Raw genomic sequence first — 14,059 nt, 5'->3', positions numbered from 1 at the left:
CATAGGACGTGGAGAACCCAATCCTTGTGAACCTGAGCTTTTTCCATGAAAAGGAGATTCCTCTATATGCTTAACTACCTTAGAGGACAGTTGTCAAAACTAAATGAAATCCAATGTCTTAAAAGGATTTTCTAAACTTTGGTAGTGTGATATATAAATAGAGTTATCTTGTGTGATCCAAAGCAGAATTCTCGGAGAGGTATCAGTAAATATGTCAGAACAAAACTCATAAGCCAGGAGCCTCCTGGGCATCCCTAGTTGTATGGTCACTTATCTTTGTCTATGTCACCTATATCATCTGTATCTATATTCTATATCTATCTATATCTGCATATACACATAATCTCTATTTATGTCCATCCATTATTATATCTATATCCACCTGCATCCACACCTATTATTTATTGATGCCACTATAATGAGCATCTTAGAGTATCTCACTTTCTGTTTCTCTTCATTTCTTTTCCGATTTATCTCTTCTTCTCCGTTTCTCACTAGGAAACTCTCTTTTCTGAGACTTTCATTTCCTCATAGTTGCTCTCATCATATCTGTCTCTCTCCCTTCCCCTGCTCTGCTCTCTCTCTTAACTGGTAATTAAAAAAGAAAACTGAGAAATTTTAATTTTACATCTGTCATGTTTTTTTAAGCAATGTTCTCTGTTCCTCGAAAAACTATTTCATATTTTTCTAATAATACCCAGGAAAGTTGCTCTTCCTTAATGGGGGAATCTGGTTTATTTGAAAAAGCAATATGTTGAGACTTGGTACATGTGTATAAACTTTGGGAGTTACTCGGCCATAAAAAAAAATGAAATCCCACCATTTGGAACAACATGGATGGACCTAGAGGTTATTATGTTGGGTAAAATAAGTCAGACAAAGAAAGATAAATACAGTATGATTTCACTTATATGCAGAATCTAAGGGAAAAAAGAAACAAACTAATCGAAAACAAATGCACAAATATAGAGAGCAATCTGCTGACGGCCAGAGGGAAGGTGTGTTGGGAGGCTGGGAGAAATGGATGAAGGGTTAAAGAAGTACAAATTAGTAGTTGATAGGTGGTCACAGGGATGGAGAGCACGGTATAGGGAATGCAGTCAGCAGTAAGGTAATGGCTGTGTGTAGAGCCAGAGGCGTGATAGAATCATCAGGGGAGATTGTTTCATAAACTATACAAATGTCTAACCAATGCACTGTATACTTGAAAATAATAGTAAAATAAAATAAAATGCTAAAAAGAAAAAAAAAAAGGAAAGCCATTGTAGTCTGAGTCTCAGTTTTATCATCTGGGAATTGGGATAATGATCCCTTATTAAATGAGGGCACATGCACAAAAGTACTTTAGAGCTGCAAGCACAGCTGTTCATTAGAACCACCCGGGAGGTTCTGAAACGCCTTATTCCTGGGCTCTACTCCAGACCCGGTGCTATGGACTGAGTATTGGCATTCCTTCCTAATTCACATTATAGCCCTAATCCACAATGTGATAATATTTGGAGGTGGAGCCTTTGGGAGGTGAGAAGGTCATGAGAGTGGGGTCCTCATGATGGGATTAGTGCCCTTATAAGAACACAAATAGGCAGATGATCTTTCTCTTTCTCTGCCAAGTGAGTGTACAGTGAGAAGAAAGTTGTCTCCAAGCCAGGAAGGGAATCCTCACCAGGAATATGACATTCTGCCACCCTGATCTTGGACTGCCCAGCCTCCAGAACTGTGAGAAATAGATTTCTGTATAAGCCACCTACTCTGTGATACTTTATTACAGCAGGTAAAATGGACTAAACCACCCAGGAATCAGGACTTCTGCCTCTGGCTATTGCAATATGCAGACAAGGTTGATAAGCACTACTCTGCAGACAGTACAACATTATACAAATGCACTTTAACATGTGAATAATGGCATTAAATTTTTTTTAACCCTATGGATTAATAATTATTTATAAAAAACAGGTTGTTCAGTCTTATTCTAAATAACTGGGGATGGGAGAGGGAATATGAAATTTAAATACATTTGGAACTATCCTGGGCCATGTTCTGAAAGACTCGTACTAAGAGAATTATCTCATTATTTAGCTGTGATGCTCTGACTTGGAACACATGAAGCCCGGTTCCCCCCACAGCTTTCTCCATCACTTAGAAGTAGGTGTGCCACCATCAAAAATGATCATCCTCTGTGGGTTATTGTTTAGATCCTAAGATAATATTAAAAAAATGAAGACATCTAATCTCTTTCAAAGAGATTATGCAAAAGATTGAAAAATTCAACGTGAAGGTGGTAATTACTAACCATGGATTAATTTTCAAATTGTTCTTTTAACTTCTAAAACTAATGAGTAGAGATATACTCCACACTGCAAACCCAGGCTCCCAGAAACACTGGTAATTAGAGTATCTCTTTATAATGGACGTTACTCAGTGGGTAAGGAAAAAATCAGAATGATTTTCGTTATTGATAAGACTCACTACTGACACAGAAAGAACGAACACTTTCCAAAGAACTACTGCTCTTGACATCTTAAAAAAATCTCTGAGAGGACTGTGGAAACTGACTTCTCAAGTTAAAAACAAAACGAAACAAAACAAAACAAAACAAAAAAATGCCACAGATTTGGAAAAGTCACAGTGGTAACTTTGCTTTTAAAACTTACCATTAGGTAATCAGTGCAAGTTTCTCTATCAAATTGCTGATTTCCTCTTACACATTTTAACGGTTGGCATTAGGCCACTGGAAATGTTAAACTGCCACCTGGGTTGGCTCTGGTTTCTAACCATTAATCAAATGGCTTGGAATATACCAGAACCCAAATCCAACCAAGGAAAAAGAAAAAACCCATTGTAATTGGAGAAGTCTGAGATATGCCTTCACACTTCGTAATCCATGTTTTTGTTTTTGTTTTTTTAAATTACATTTATTTGGCGGAAGTTTTCGCTGTTCTGGATCACAGAATCTAGGGCACCTCAAGCGAACCAATTACATAAATTCATGACCATGTTACAAACTAGATGGCATCGTATAATATCACAAAATAGCATCTTTCTAGCTGTATGAGGGACTTCGGCAAATTGAGTAAAATTAACTATTCAGAATCTAGTGTGTGAGCAAAACTATTGGCCTTTCTTCCAGGCTTGGAGCTTTCTGGGAGATTCGACTCCCACTGCCATTCTCATTGTAGTTCCTTTGAGAGCACGTCGTTAGGAAAGCCTTGAAGGACCAGTGGGCCACTTCCCACAGGCTCCTGGGATAGTCTTATGTTCAAGGGCAACTTGATTTCCTAGGATGCACCCAGGAGGCAAATCCCTCAGCAGGAATTCTAGGGAGAGGTTTGGGCTTCAGAGACTGGGAAACTGGCCATGACAGCCACATACATGAGCTGTTCCCCTGGCTACTTTCCAACTCAGAGGTGCTGGGATGGCCTGAAGACCAAATCACTAATCTTGGCAGATAATTGAATTTTTATAAAAATGATCCCCCACTTCATGGCGATCTTATGTTTGCCAATTAGTCTACAGTCAGCTTGGCAGAAACAAAGAACGTAGCTTGTGGTGTGAAAGATTTTTCTCCCTGGGCCACCAATTTCTGCTCAATTGTATTAGAGTAGGGCAAACTGCGCTTCCTGATTGGACATCTCTGTCACTGATTTCCCCTAATTATGAACATTTCACATAGGTTAGAGAAGAAAGCAGGGCGGACCCTTGCTGTTGTGAGAAATGTGATCTAAATATTCTTCTCAGATGACTGCAAACCACCAGAGCACCGCAGCTGGTAGGGCCTCAGAAAGATAAACATGGACTTACCATTCGATCCAGCAATCCCACTCGTAAGCGCATCTCCAAAAAAGGGGAAAACAAGGACTCAAACGGATACTTGTACACCAATGATCACAGCAGTGCTATTGACAAGAGCCAAAGGGTGGGAGCAAGCCAACACCCCACTGACAGATGAATGGATAAACAAATGTGGTATGTATCTCCACACAACGGTAGTGTTCAGTCTTAAAAGGGATGAAATTCTGACACATGCTATGACATGGATGAACCTTGAGTGCATTACGCTGAATGAATTACATCAGATAGAAAAGGACAAATACTGTATGATTTCACATAGGTGAGGTACATACATAGGTAGATTAATGGAGATAGAAAGTAAAATAGAATTCGCCAGGGGCTGGGAGAGGGAGAGTAGGGAGCTACTGTTTATGGGTACACGATTGCTATTTGGGATGATAAAAAAAAAAGTTCTGGAAATGGATAGCGGTGATGGATTCACAACGTTGTGAATACACTGAATGTCACTGAACTGTACACTGTGCAACTAAAATGCTTAATGTTTATGTTTGTTATATATATTTTTTACCACAATTAAAAAAAAAGACCTCCACCAAAATCGAAACCTTAGCTGATGTCACTGTGAGCAATTTACTACGTGACTCGTAATGTACATGAACCTCTTAGCTGACTTTTCTAATTATAAGTGAGTCGGTAACATTTCTGTCTTGACCATTTCTAGAAAGCATCCTATACATTGGTACTCTCCCTCGTCAAACTTTAACATTAGCCTCAGCCAGTGAGTACAGCTGGCCTTGGATTTACTAACGAACGCTTCTGCTCTGACCCAGGATTACTGCGCTACAGCAGGAACTGTCACTCTAAGGTGGCACCTGTCCAAGAACAAAGCAACCTCATGTTACGAGATACATGAAGGCACAGGAAACCTAGCTGCTTAAGTAATGGCTTCTAAATGCTTGAGTCCCTAATTTAAGTAGATAAATTTTCTTGAGTAGAGGGTCCAAAACAGAGATATACAAAAAGCCAAAGATTTTACTGTTCAGGCTACCTGTTCAACCTACCTGATGAAGCAGTCCCGTCCATCCCGGTTCGCCATCATCTCCCATCCATAGGGTGGCACCTGGTTCAAGCTCCAGGTTCCCGAGGGAGGCGGCCAGCCTGAAGACTTCGTCCTGTGGCTGGAAAAAAAGAAAGAAGAGTATCGTTATACCTGATTTTTGCATACTTGCTCTGAGACCAACTCTAGAAGGGGCATGGGACTTGTTCCACTCAGCTGTGAGCTGTATCCTCAACTGATTAAATGAACAACGATAAAGACTGTTTTGAATCAGGTACCATGCTCTGCATTTTTCTTTATAATGTCATGTTTACTTTTTAAACTGACACCCTATAAGGTAAGTGTATTTATTCCAATTTACATATGAGGAAACAATGAATAGCTCAAAAGGATTAAGTAACTTTTCAGAGGCAAACAACCCAATTTTGAACAAAACTTTTGTACTCTTTCCATACTCTAGGTGATCCTGAGAGTAGGTATTGGGACAGTTTGGCACATAAATAAATATCACAAGACAACAGATTGCAGTTTTTATGGGTCTTAAACGATAACTCCAAGCCTCAGTTTCCTGGGCTCCTGTGACCGAAAGACACAATTTCCACTTGTATAAACCACACTCTAGTCAAGGTGAGTCACAGTACCTCTGAATTTAATTTGCAACGAAAATGCACACAGTAGCTTTTACAATTTCCAGTCTGTACCTTAAACATGACTCAGCAGCAAAATGAAAGGATAAGTCAGAATTTTCTAGAAGCACGACTATCCAAGAGCAAGAGGGAAGGGCAAGAGACTTCGTGTGACAAGGAGCTGTGATGGGCAGTGCAGCACAGTTATAATCCGTAACCAGAGGCCTGAGCCCAGTTTCTAGAGCATCACTGGGTCTTGGCCACTTGCTTCTGCCAGGACTCACGGAAATTCCATCATTCTCTCATGAATGCCCAAAACTCCTTCAGAGCTTAACCACAGAAAGGAGGCCAGCGATGCCCTTTAGGAGCCACTAACATCCCTCATGACTTGGGCAATTCGCTCCAGGTGAGGTTGCTCTGAAAAACCCACAAGGTCCTCTCTGGGTAGTCCCAAATTACAGTCTAGTACCAAGCTGTGTGGGAAAAAGCAGTGACTACGTTTCCAGGGCCTCAGAATCTGTGTCTCAACAGTGTACCAGGGAGCCCTTTACAATTAGAAAAAAGCCCCCACCCAACTTGGACAACATGTACAACTGTTGACTTCCTGTAGCAGACACCCAAATCAGGGGTGTCAACCTTTCTCTGAGAAGGGGAGACTTTTAATTCCCCGGGATAACTCACCCAACCCCCACCCCTACCACCCAACTCATACATCTGACCATAACCCAACACTCATCCCCAGGTGTAATAAGCCCATTTCCTGTAAGTTTTCTATAGAAGAACTGTTTTGCATAATTTTAACCAACTCTGTCACTTTTCTTTAACTTCCTTTCAGTTTTCCCACATCCTTCATAAAGTGTGTTGAGCAAAAAAGAGTTCACAAACTTAATATAGGTCTGGCAAATTTAGAATGCCACCATTGAGTTATTTCTTATCCGTTGACTATTAAAAAAATAGACATGGCAACTGTTGTTGATCCTCTTCATCATGCAAAAGTCAGCAGGGGCAATTTCCTCTGACTTTTTTTTTTTTTTTTTTTTAAACATGCTGCTTCCCTGCAGTGAGCCAACACATGAATTTCGATCCTGAGGTACTAACAAAAAACATCAATTTTTCTACACTGCTTTCTAAGGTGGAACCAAGAAAATAAGCCCTGAGAGGGATGAACACAGCATCCTCTGTTATTAAAAAGTTTTATAAAAGCATTCGTATAGTAACAGGTGATACAAAAAATGTTCTTGTAAGTAAAAGGGAGCCTATGTAGAGAATGCCAAAATTTACTCCAGATTACTATATTATGTGCTTTATCAGAATGTTAAGCTTTCCCAGAGGGGACTAACGTATTAAAAACAAATACAGTAACTTATCTTTTCTCTTTTCCCTTCTTTCATTCCCCGCCCTCCAAAATCTAAATCATTAAACGACACAGGCTTCCTCATACAACTTACGCGTAATGTGCAGAATTGTAATAATAGGCTGGAGGAAGGCTGAATGTTATTATAAACTACATTTTGTCCTGTACAGTATGTTCAGGAAGTAGTACACAGCGGCTCAGCAAGATGTTTTCCAGTAAAGCCTTTTGTCATAAAACGCCAAGTGTAATGTTAATACTGGAAAAATCCACAAACATTGTTTGAGTTCATTCAAGTCAAGGGACATTTGCTGATAGAAAATGAATAACTGAATTATCAAAATGACATGTGACAATGTGTTAATCTACAATATGTGGGTCAGAAAAGCATTAGTACAACTTAGCAAACGAGAAGTGCAAATAGAAAAAAAAAATAACACAGATCTAACCATAATGGTCTGGAGGAAAATCAAGGACGAAGATCATAATTATAGAGGGACTTGGCTTCTGATTCCGCACAGTGTGATAACCAGAAGTCTACCCCAAGCATATCTAGCCTTGGAAGATGGCGGTTGACTCTCCGCTGGGAGGGTACCCTCCACTCCAGGGACCGTCTAGCCCAGCTCTCATTTCTGTGGCTACGCCAAACTCTCCAGCACTCTCAAATGCCCTCTATCCCATTCACTGCTGAAAGATAGTTTTTTCCACCTGGAGGCAAAGAAGTGGCCTCTTGTAGAGCAGCAGCAGGGTCAGTACATATAAAGCGGGGCCCCTGGTTGTGTGGCCTAGAGTCCCCTCTAATACAGACTAGACAAGAGTAGCAGACTGTGGCAGTCAAGAGCTCGCCCACTGGAGAGGCAGATTCGCCAAGTGTGGTCTCGGGACCAGAAGCAGCAGCAGCAGGAATTTGTTAGAAATGCAAATTCTTGGACCCACCCAAAACCTACTGAACCCCAAATTCTGAGGCTGACCCAGCAGTCTGTGTTACCAGCCTCCGGGCCTTGCTGGTACCAAGCCACGTCCGAGACCCGCTGGATTAGAATAAGACTCTCTTCGACCCCGGCTCTGTTGCTTATTTTCTATTAACTTGAGCAACTAACTCCTAGTTCCAGATACTCTTCTATAAAATGGCATAAATGGGATCATGGTAACAGGACCGCATCTTCGATAAAAATTTAAATGCGTTTTGGGAAGTGTTTAGTATGATGCCCAGAACACAGTATATGAAATGTGCTGTAAAGTACCAGCTAAATAAATCTCTACCTACCCCTCGAGAAAACCCAGGACTTTGGGTAGTGATGCAAGTATAAATGGCTTTATCTAGTTTCAAAATAGAAAAAGGATGAAAAGAAAGGCTTGGTCATCTATTCTTTTCCAGTCTGGCAAGAGCAGGCAAGAGGGGGCTGAAGCCAGCCCCAGCTGGACCCTCCTATGAGGTCAGAAGTTGATGAGTTCAGCCATTGTCAAAGGAGAAGAAAATATCAGACTGTCTTCTCGAGCAGCCGTTAATCCCCGCTGTGCGTGTGTGTGTGTGTGTGTGTGTGTGTGTGTGTGTGTGTGTGTCGCTGTGTGTGTGTGTGTGTGTGTGTGTGTGTGTGTGATCCTTGGTGCAGAGGGTCAATTTCCACTTGTCGCGGGCCAGGCCTTGAGATTCCTTGCAACTCCGATGTTCTGTGACTTCAACCTGAGATCATGGCTGTGTGAACCACTTTCAAACACTTAGCTCAGCCTTAAAAATAGCGACCTACATTGGCAGGGCTATTTCAGTCCCTCTAGAAACTCCCCACGACTGACTAAACTGGTTTGCAACTTTGTGCTTCACCCGTCTATTCTCTGCAACAGATTGAAACTGTCCTGGACGAAAAAACATCTTCATACTTTACATGAAGTGAGAACAGCTGTGAGGGGTACAGACACAGTCGCAGAGTTATTTGTGTTGGGACCACGGGTGGAAGCAACCCAAGGTCTCTTCCTGTGTGTACATCTCTCATCCCTGGACCAAATCTTGATGGCGAATCTGGCCTAAGGGCAGGCATGCTCTCAAAAATCACCTGTAGGCTGCTAAGGTGACCTGAGTTTCCTTAGAAACAAATCTCAATATGAGAAAAAAGGGATGCTGGGGGTGGGCAGGGGTTGGGGGGAGGTAGGTGAGATCCAGTTCTGAAGCTCTAAGTCAGACAGATTGAAATTCTGTCGCTTATTGGCTCTGTGACCCTGAACCCTAGACTCTACTTTATTTTCATCACCTGCAAAACAGAATTAGCCTTGAATAATGATTCTCACCCGGAAGTGATTTCGCCTCCAGGAGGCACGTGGCAATGTTTGGGGGAGAGATGGTCCTGGAATCTAATAGGTAGACACTAGGGATGCTTCTCAATATCCTTCACTGCTCAAGACAGTCCCCGGAACACAGAAAGATCCAGCCAAAATGACAACGGTGGCCCTGCTTAGCTCATAAAGTAATGAAGGCACGATTCTTAGCGCAGTAATTGACATACAGTTGGTGCTCGCCAGACTTAGAACAAAAAAACCAGCTGCCTCGATGTTCCCACTGGAAGCTCAATTATGAGAAGTCGAACGGATCTTTATATCAGAGAAAACGACTTCGAATTCCAGGTTTGCCAGTTAATAGCTTCACAGCTCTAGGCAAATGCCTTGGTCTTTCTGGGTTTTATTTTGGTGTCAAATGAAAATAACATTTAGCTCACAGACATATTGTGCAGATAAATGAGATACCTAAGCCCTGAAGTACAGTGCCAAACCCATTTAGAATAGTTTCATCAACGGTATGCTGTGTTACAAGTGGTTGTAATAGCAATGAAAGTATCTTTTGTATTTGCCCTAACAGTTTAAACAGTGCTTCTACGTAAATAATTTCTTTGGATACTCACACGCCTGCCTCAGCATGCGAAAGAATGCCTGCTAAAGCATTAACGTATCTGTTTTAAAGATGAAGAAACTGAGGCTCAGAGAGAATGTATAACTTGCCCACGTCCAGCGGAGGCACTAAATTTTCTTCACTGGAGGGAAATAAGGCCAGCGAACCAGCTGGAAGGGAAATGCAGGTTGTGGCAAGCACTGTGTTTCATATAAGATTGTACTAGGGGTAGAAATGGGGGGGGGGGCGCGAGGAGGGGAGAGAGCATTCAAACCCACCCTGTACAAAGCTCCTGCTGACGTTATACAACTAGTAAGGAGAACGGCCAGGGCTGAAGCCTGAGGCTTCCAACTCTAAATTCCATTTTGCGTGCACGGTGTCATAATTAAGCATGACTTCGACTTATGAGTCTACTTATGTTCTTGGTAGTATTTATGACCAGGAGCCAGGATTAAGCGGCATCCTCTGAAATCAGTGCTGAGAATTTAATTATGTCCATTTCAGATAAGCCACATCTATTCAGTAATTCGTTCCTGACATAGAATGACACAATACCAATCCAACAAAATAAAACGTGACCCTGAATTTGATCATCCTTATCTGTTTGGACTCACAAAGATGATTTTCAGAATAACCCAAGGATACATAGTATTACAGATGGTGTTACAAAATGTAAAGCGTATTCTCATTTATGTTGCTCTAAATGGTGTTTGGGTTACAGTACTCACAAACTAATAGAACTCCTAACTTGACACAATTTGTGAGCAGATGGCATTCAAGGCTGACATGCAGTGTGGGTTAAGGTAAAGGAAGCAGAGAGGGAGAGAGAAAAAAAAGAACAAAAGATGGTTCTGGATGAATTTAAAAAGTTCCAAGTTTGGTGGCAGCTTTGTTCCTTTTGTGACAAACTTGATGGGCCCCATTAGGGTTGAGGTGGTCCTGTCCTGCGCTTTCTCGTTCCCATGGATTGGCGGGGAACAGACTAACCGACCAAGTCTTTGATTCTAGCCAACTATGCTGTTGACACGTGGCCACATTCCGAATTAGGTTGCATTCTCTCCGATCTCAGAATGTAAGTCTCTTCCTGCAATCAGGCTCTAGTACAGTCTCATACAAGAGGTAATAGTTTTTCAACCTGTGGCCCCTTATTAGCAGCTTCTAGTACAGGTGCGAGGAAAGAAAGCTATAGTCATAGGGTGAAAATAACAGTAAAGCCATGTGGACAGAAGTTAGAATCATCCCAACAACTATTTTTAAGATTTCACTTCTATTATGACAAGGAGGACAGGAAAATATAGTAAAGGGGAAAAAGCAAGCAGTTAAAACTACTTAAAAAATTAACACCAAGCCTCTTAAAAGCAGAAACTCAAAACTATACTCATTATTGAATCATTTTAGTCAAGTGGAATGTATTATTAATCAAGAGTATAACAATGGAAACGAAATTGGATATATATATTTAATGAACAAATTTCAACTTTTTTTGGATTATTTTTATCTGCTTCATTGCATGATTTACCAACCTACACAATGAAATCGATTGTGCGATTATACATCCATGAGTTTCTACACTACACAAACCTCTCACCAGACTACTGAATTACTTGTTTCTCATTTGGGTATCTGGGAGAATTAACAGAAGAATTAAACCAGACAACCTGGTTCTTCTTCCAAAAATTTGAACATACAAATTTTGGCCTTGCTCTGTAAACAATCCTGACAGACTCAAGACATCCTGAGTCTGAGGACACATATCCTGAGCCCCCAAACACCGCACAGAGGGCTTGCCATTAAAGTCACATGCAACTTTGCCTTGAATTGGACATTGGATTTTTCAAGTGCATTTGCATCTGTTAGTACACTGAATTCTCCAACTCTGTTGACCTGGAAGGACAATTATAATTAGCCCTGTATCGTACAGGAGGAAACAGATGCAGACTGTCCAGGATGGGCAAAGATGCCTAGAGAGGCGTTTCAGGGCCAAATGTGGGAATGGTCAGCTGATCGAATCTTGAGCCCCTTTTACAACAATGCTGTTGGCCATGATCATGAGTTTGTAGTTGTGTCTCCCAGGTGAGCACACGATGCCAACGCATATGCAAATCTGGAGCACAACCTGTGAGAGCGATGACCAGGTCTTCTTCATCTTTTTATCTCTCTTATTCAGGCCCGTGTCAAGCACATAATAGAATCTCAATGTGAACTGAATTAATAGAGCAGTCCAAGGTACATGATGGTATTGGCCACAGAATCTTAGGGATTGAAATGGCAGCTCCCTGCCTTCCTCAAGCAGGTAAAAGTGTTATCCAGGGGAGAAGGCAGGGGTAACAGGGGTTTAATAACTTCTATTAGACAGGCACCGTTCTAGGCACTTGGACATGTTATTTCACCTTAAATCTCACGACAGCTTAACAAGAGGGGCTGGTTGCCGCCATGATGGCTCATCCAACAATGGGTACCTTTCAGCTAAAAACCAAGTGAACGAAATTGGCTATAAAAAGAATATACACAACATGGTCTACTTTTTAAAAATACCTGTGTGCATAGGCTTAAAACAACAGTCCGGAAGGATGGAGCCACAGTGGCTACCTCTGGGTTGTGCGACTGAAGCAGGTTCTGTTTGTATGCTTTTATTTTTGTTTCCTATAATAAGTATGTATTACTTTTATAATTAAATTTTTATTTTGATCAAAATAAATTGAGAAAAGGATATAATTCCATATGGATTTTTGGTGGATTTACTGGAGAATTTGTAGAGAGCACTGAAAGTCTGAAAACGCATCGTGTTAGTGCAGCTGTAGGCAAACGTGCACTGTCATATTGTTCGGAGTGCATCCCAACAAGCCCCTGGGGAGTGCAGTTTAGCAGTCTTGATACAAATTGCGAATATGTATACCCTTTGCCCTAAGAGCCCATCAGTACAAGATGCATTAAATAAACTATGGTACAAACACACAGTGGAATACAATGCAGCTGTAAAAAAAGAATTTCTTTGTGTACAGATCGGGAAAGATCCTAAAGTGAATGGGGTGGGGGGAGGGTGGAGAGGCAAGATGTAGAAAGATGCACAGCCCGCTACCATCTGTGTATAATCAAGGGAAGAAAATAAAGCATATATCAGGCCAAACCATGGAGACTAGATTCAGACAGAGCTTCACTGAAACTTGGCTCCACCTCTTAGCATCGGAACTTGAGGATGTTCCTTATCCTCACCAAAAGAGCATCTCCATCTTCTGAAAGCTAAGGATAATACTAACATTTTGCTGGGTTGTTGAAAGAGCTCCATGAATTAAGTGTTCAAAGAGAGCTGCTATTGTTATTCCTTGCACATATTAACACATATGACAAATATTGATTATTTAGAATATACCACATGCTGTTACAGGTGCTTGAAATACATCAGTGAACAAAACAGATCTTGAAAACCATGACTTAGAAAATAAGGCCCATCGACTTAGAAAATAAATACCTCAAATCTCTAGATCTTCTTTTCCAGCCTGGCATCGCATTAATTTTGCATAACGATATTGTGGCTTTTAAACTAACTCACCTGTCATAGCCCGAACATACATGTTCTCCATGTCTGTGTTCATGCCATTGCCTGTGGCTAAAACACTCTTCTTTTCCCACTATGACTCCCCAGTCTTTTCCATAACTGTTCAAAATCGAGCCTCTAAAACTCATAGCAAATGCCACCACCTGCAAAGAACTGAATACTCCTTCCCCAAAAAGATTGTCTCATTTCCCTATACTTAGGGGAAGCTACTGTTTGCATCATTGAGATAGCATCTACCTTCTATAATTACCAATATAATTAGCATGTAATACATGTGTTCCCAGATTACAAGCTCCTGGGAGTTCAAACTGTTTAAAAATTCCACATGCTACTCTTAGCTGATGCTCAATAAACTTACTTGTTAATATATTCGCTGCAAGTTGAACTCTTATTAGCCTTGCCACTCGGAATTGGAATTACCTCTTATTTGTGATACCCCTTAGCCAATTACGACTTCCATAAGGACAGAGGTGCGTCTCCTTCATCTTTTTATCCCTGGAGATCACAGTACTTGGCAATGGCAGGTGTGCAATACCTACTGTTTGTTAACTGAGAGGACACGTAAGTGGGTCCTCTTCTGTTTGCTTTACTAAAGGGCTACAGAATTATTCAGAAATGGGAATTTTATCAATTGCTTTTGGACAGGGGACCTAAATACATGGAAGCAATAACATAACGTCTTCATATTACCTTCTGTTGTTGAATGGCTGGCTGGTGGATCTATGTCGTGGCATGATCAGAATGTATAGACATGGCACTCATGGGACCCCAATGCCTCTTCCAATGGAGCCATGTGACAGTG

General features: G+C 41.2%; 1 protein-coding gene and 1 long non-coding RNA gene across 12 annotated transcripts in view; one reads left to right on the top strand and one right to left on the bottom strand.

Moving 5' to 3' along the window:
• FRMPD4 (FERM and PDZ domain containing 4) overlaps positions 1 to 14,059 on the bottom strand; it is a 455,926-nt gene that overhangs the window by 153,313 nt on the left and 288,554 nt on the right. For all 3 annotated transcript variants that reach the window (XM_036227302.1, XM_036227304.1, XM_036227301.1), the window contains exon 2: positions 4,851 to 4,967. In XM_036227302.1, coding sequence (XP_036083195.1) covers positions 4,851 to 4,967 — 117 coding nt within the window. The remainder of the gene's footprint in view (positions 1 to 4,850; positions 4,968 to 14,059) is intronic.
• The window catches only part of LOC107497612, a 130,239-nt gene that overhangs the window by 77,033 nt on the left and 39,147 nt on the right, over positions 1 to 14,059 (top strand). For 6 of the 9 annotated variants that reach the window (XR_004952897.1, XR_001593861.2, XR_004952895.1 and 3 more), the window contains exon 2: positions 3,671 to 5,473. The exons of 2 other annotated variants lie outside the window; for them this stretch is intronic. This is a non-coding gene — a long non-coding RNA (uncharacterized LOC107497612). Of the gene's footprint in view, positions 1 to 3,670; positions 5,474 to 10,026; positions 11,995 to 14,059 lie in introns of those variants that run through there. One more of the 9 variants, XR_004952896.1, reaches the window with a different exon arrangement.

The sequence above is a fragment of the Rousettus aegyptiacus genome, unplaced genomic scaffold (genome assembly GCF_014176215.1).
Source record: "Rousettus aegyptiacus isolate mRouAeg1 unplaced genomic scaffold, mRouAeg1.p scaffold_m13_p_9, whole genome shotgun sequence".
Lineage (NCBI taxonomy): Eukaryota > Metazoa > Chordata > Mammalia > Chiroptera > Pteropodidae > Rousettus > Rousettus aegyptiacus.
Note: the sequence above shows the minus strand (reverse complement) of the source record. Positions and strands in the feature narration are given on the sequence as shown.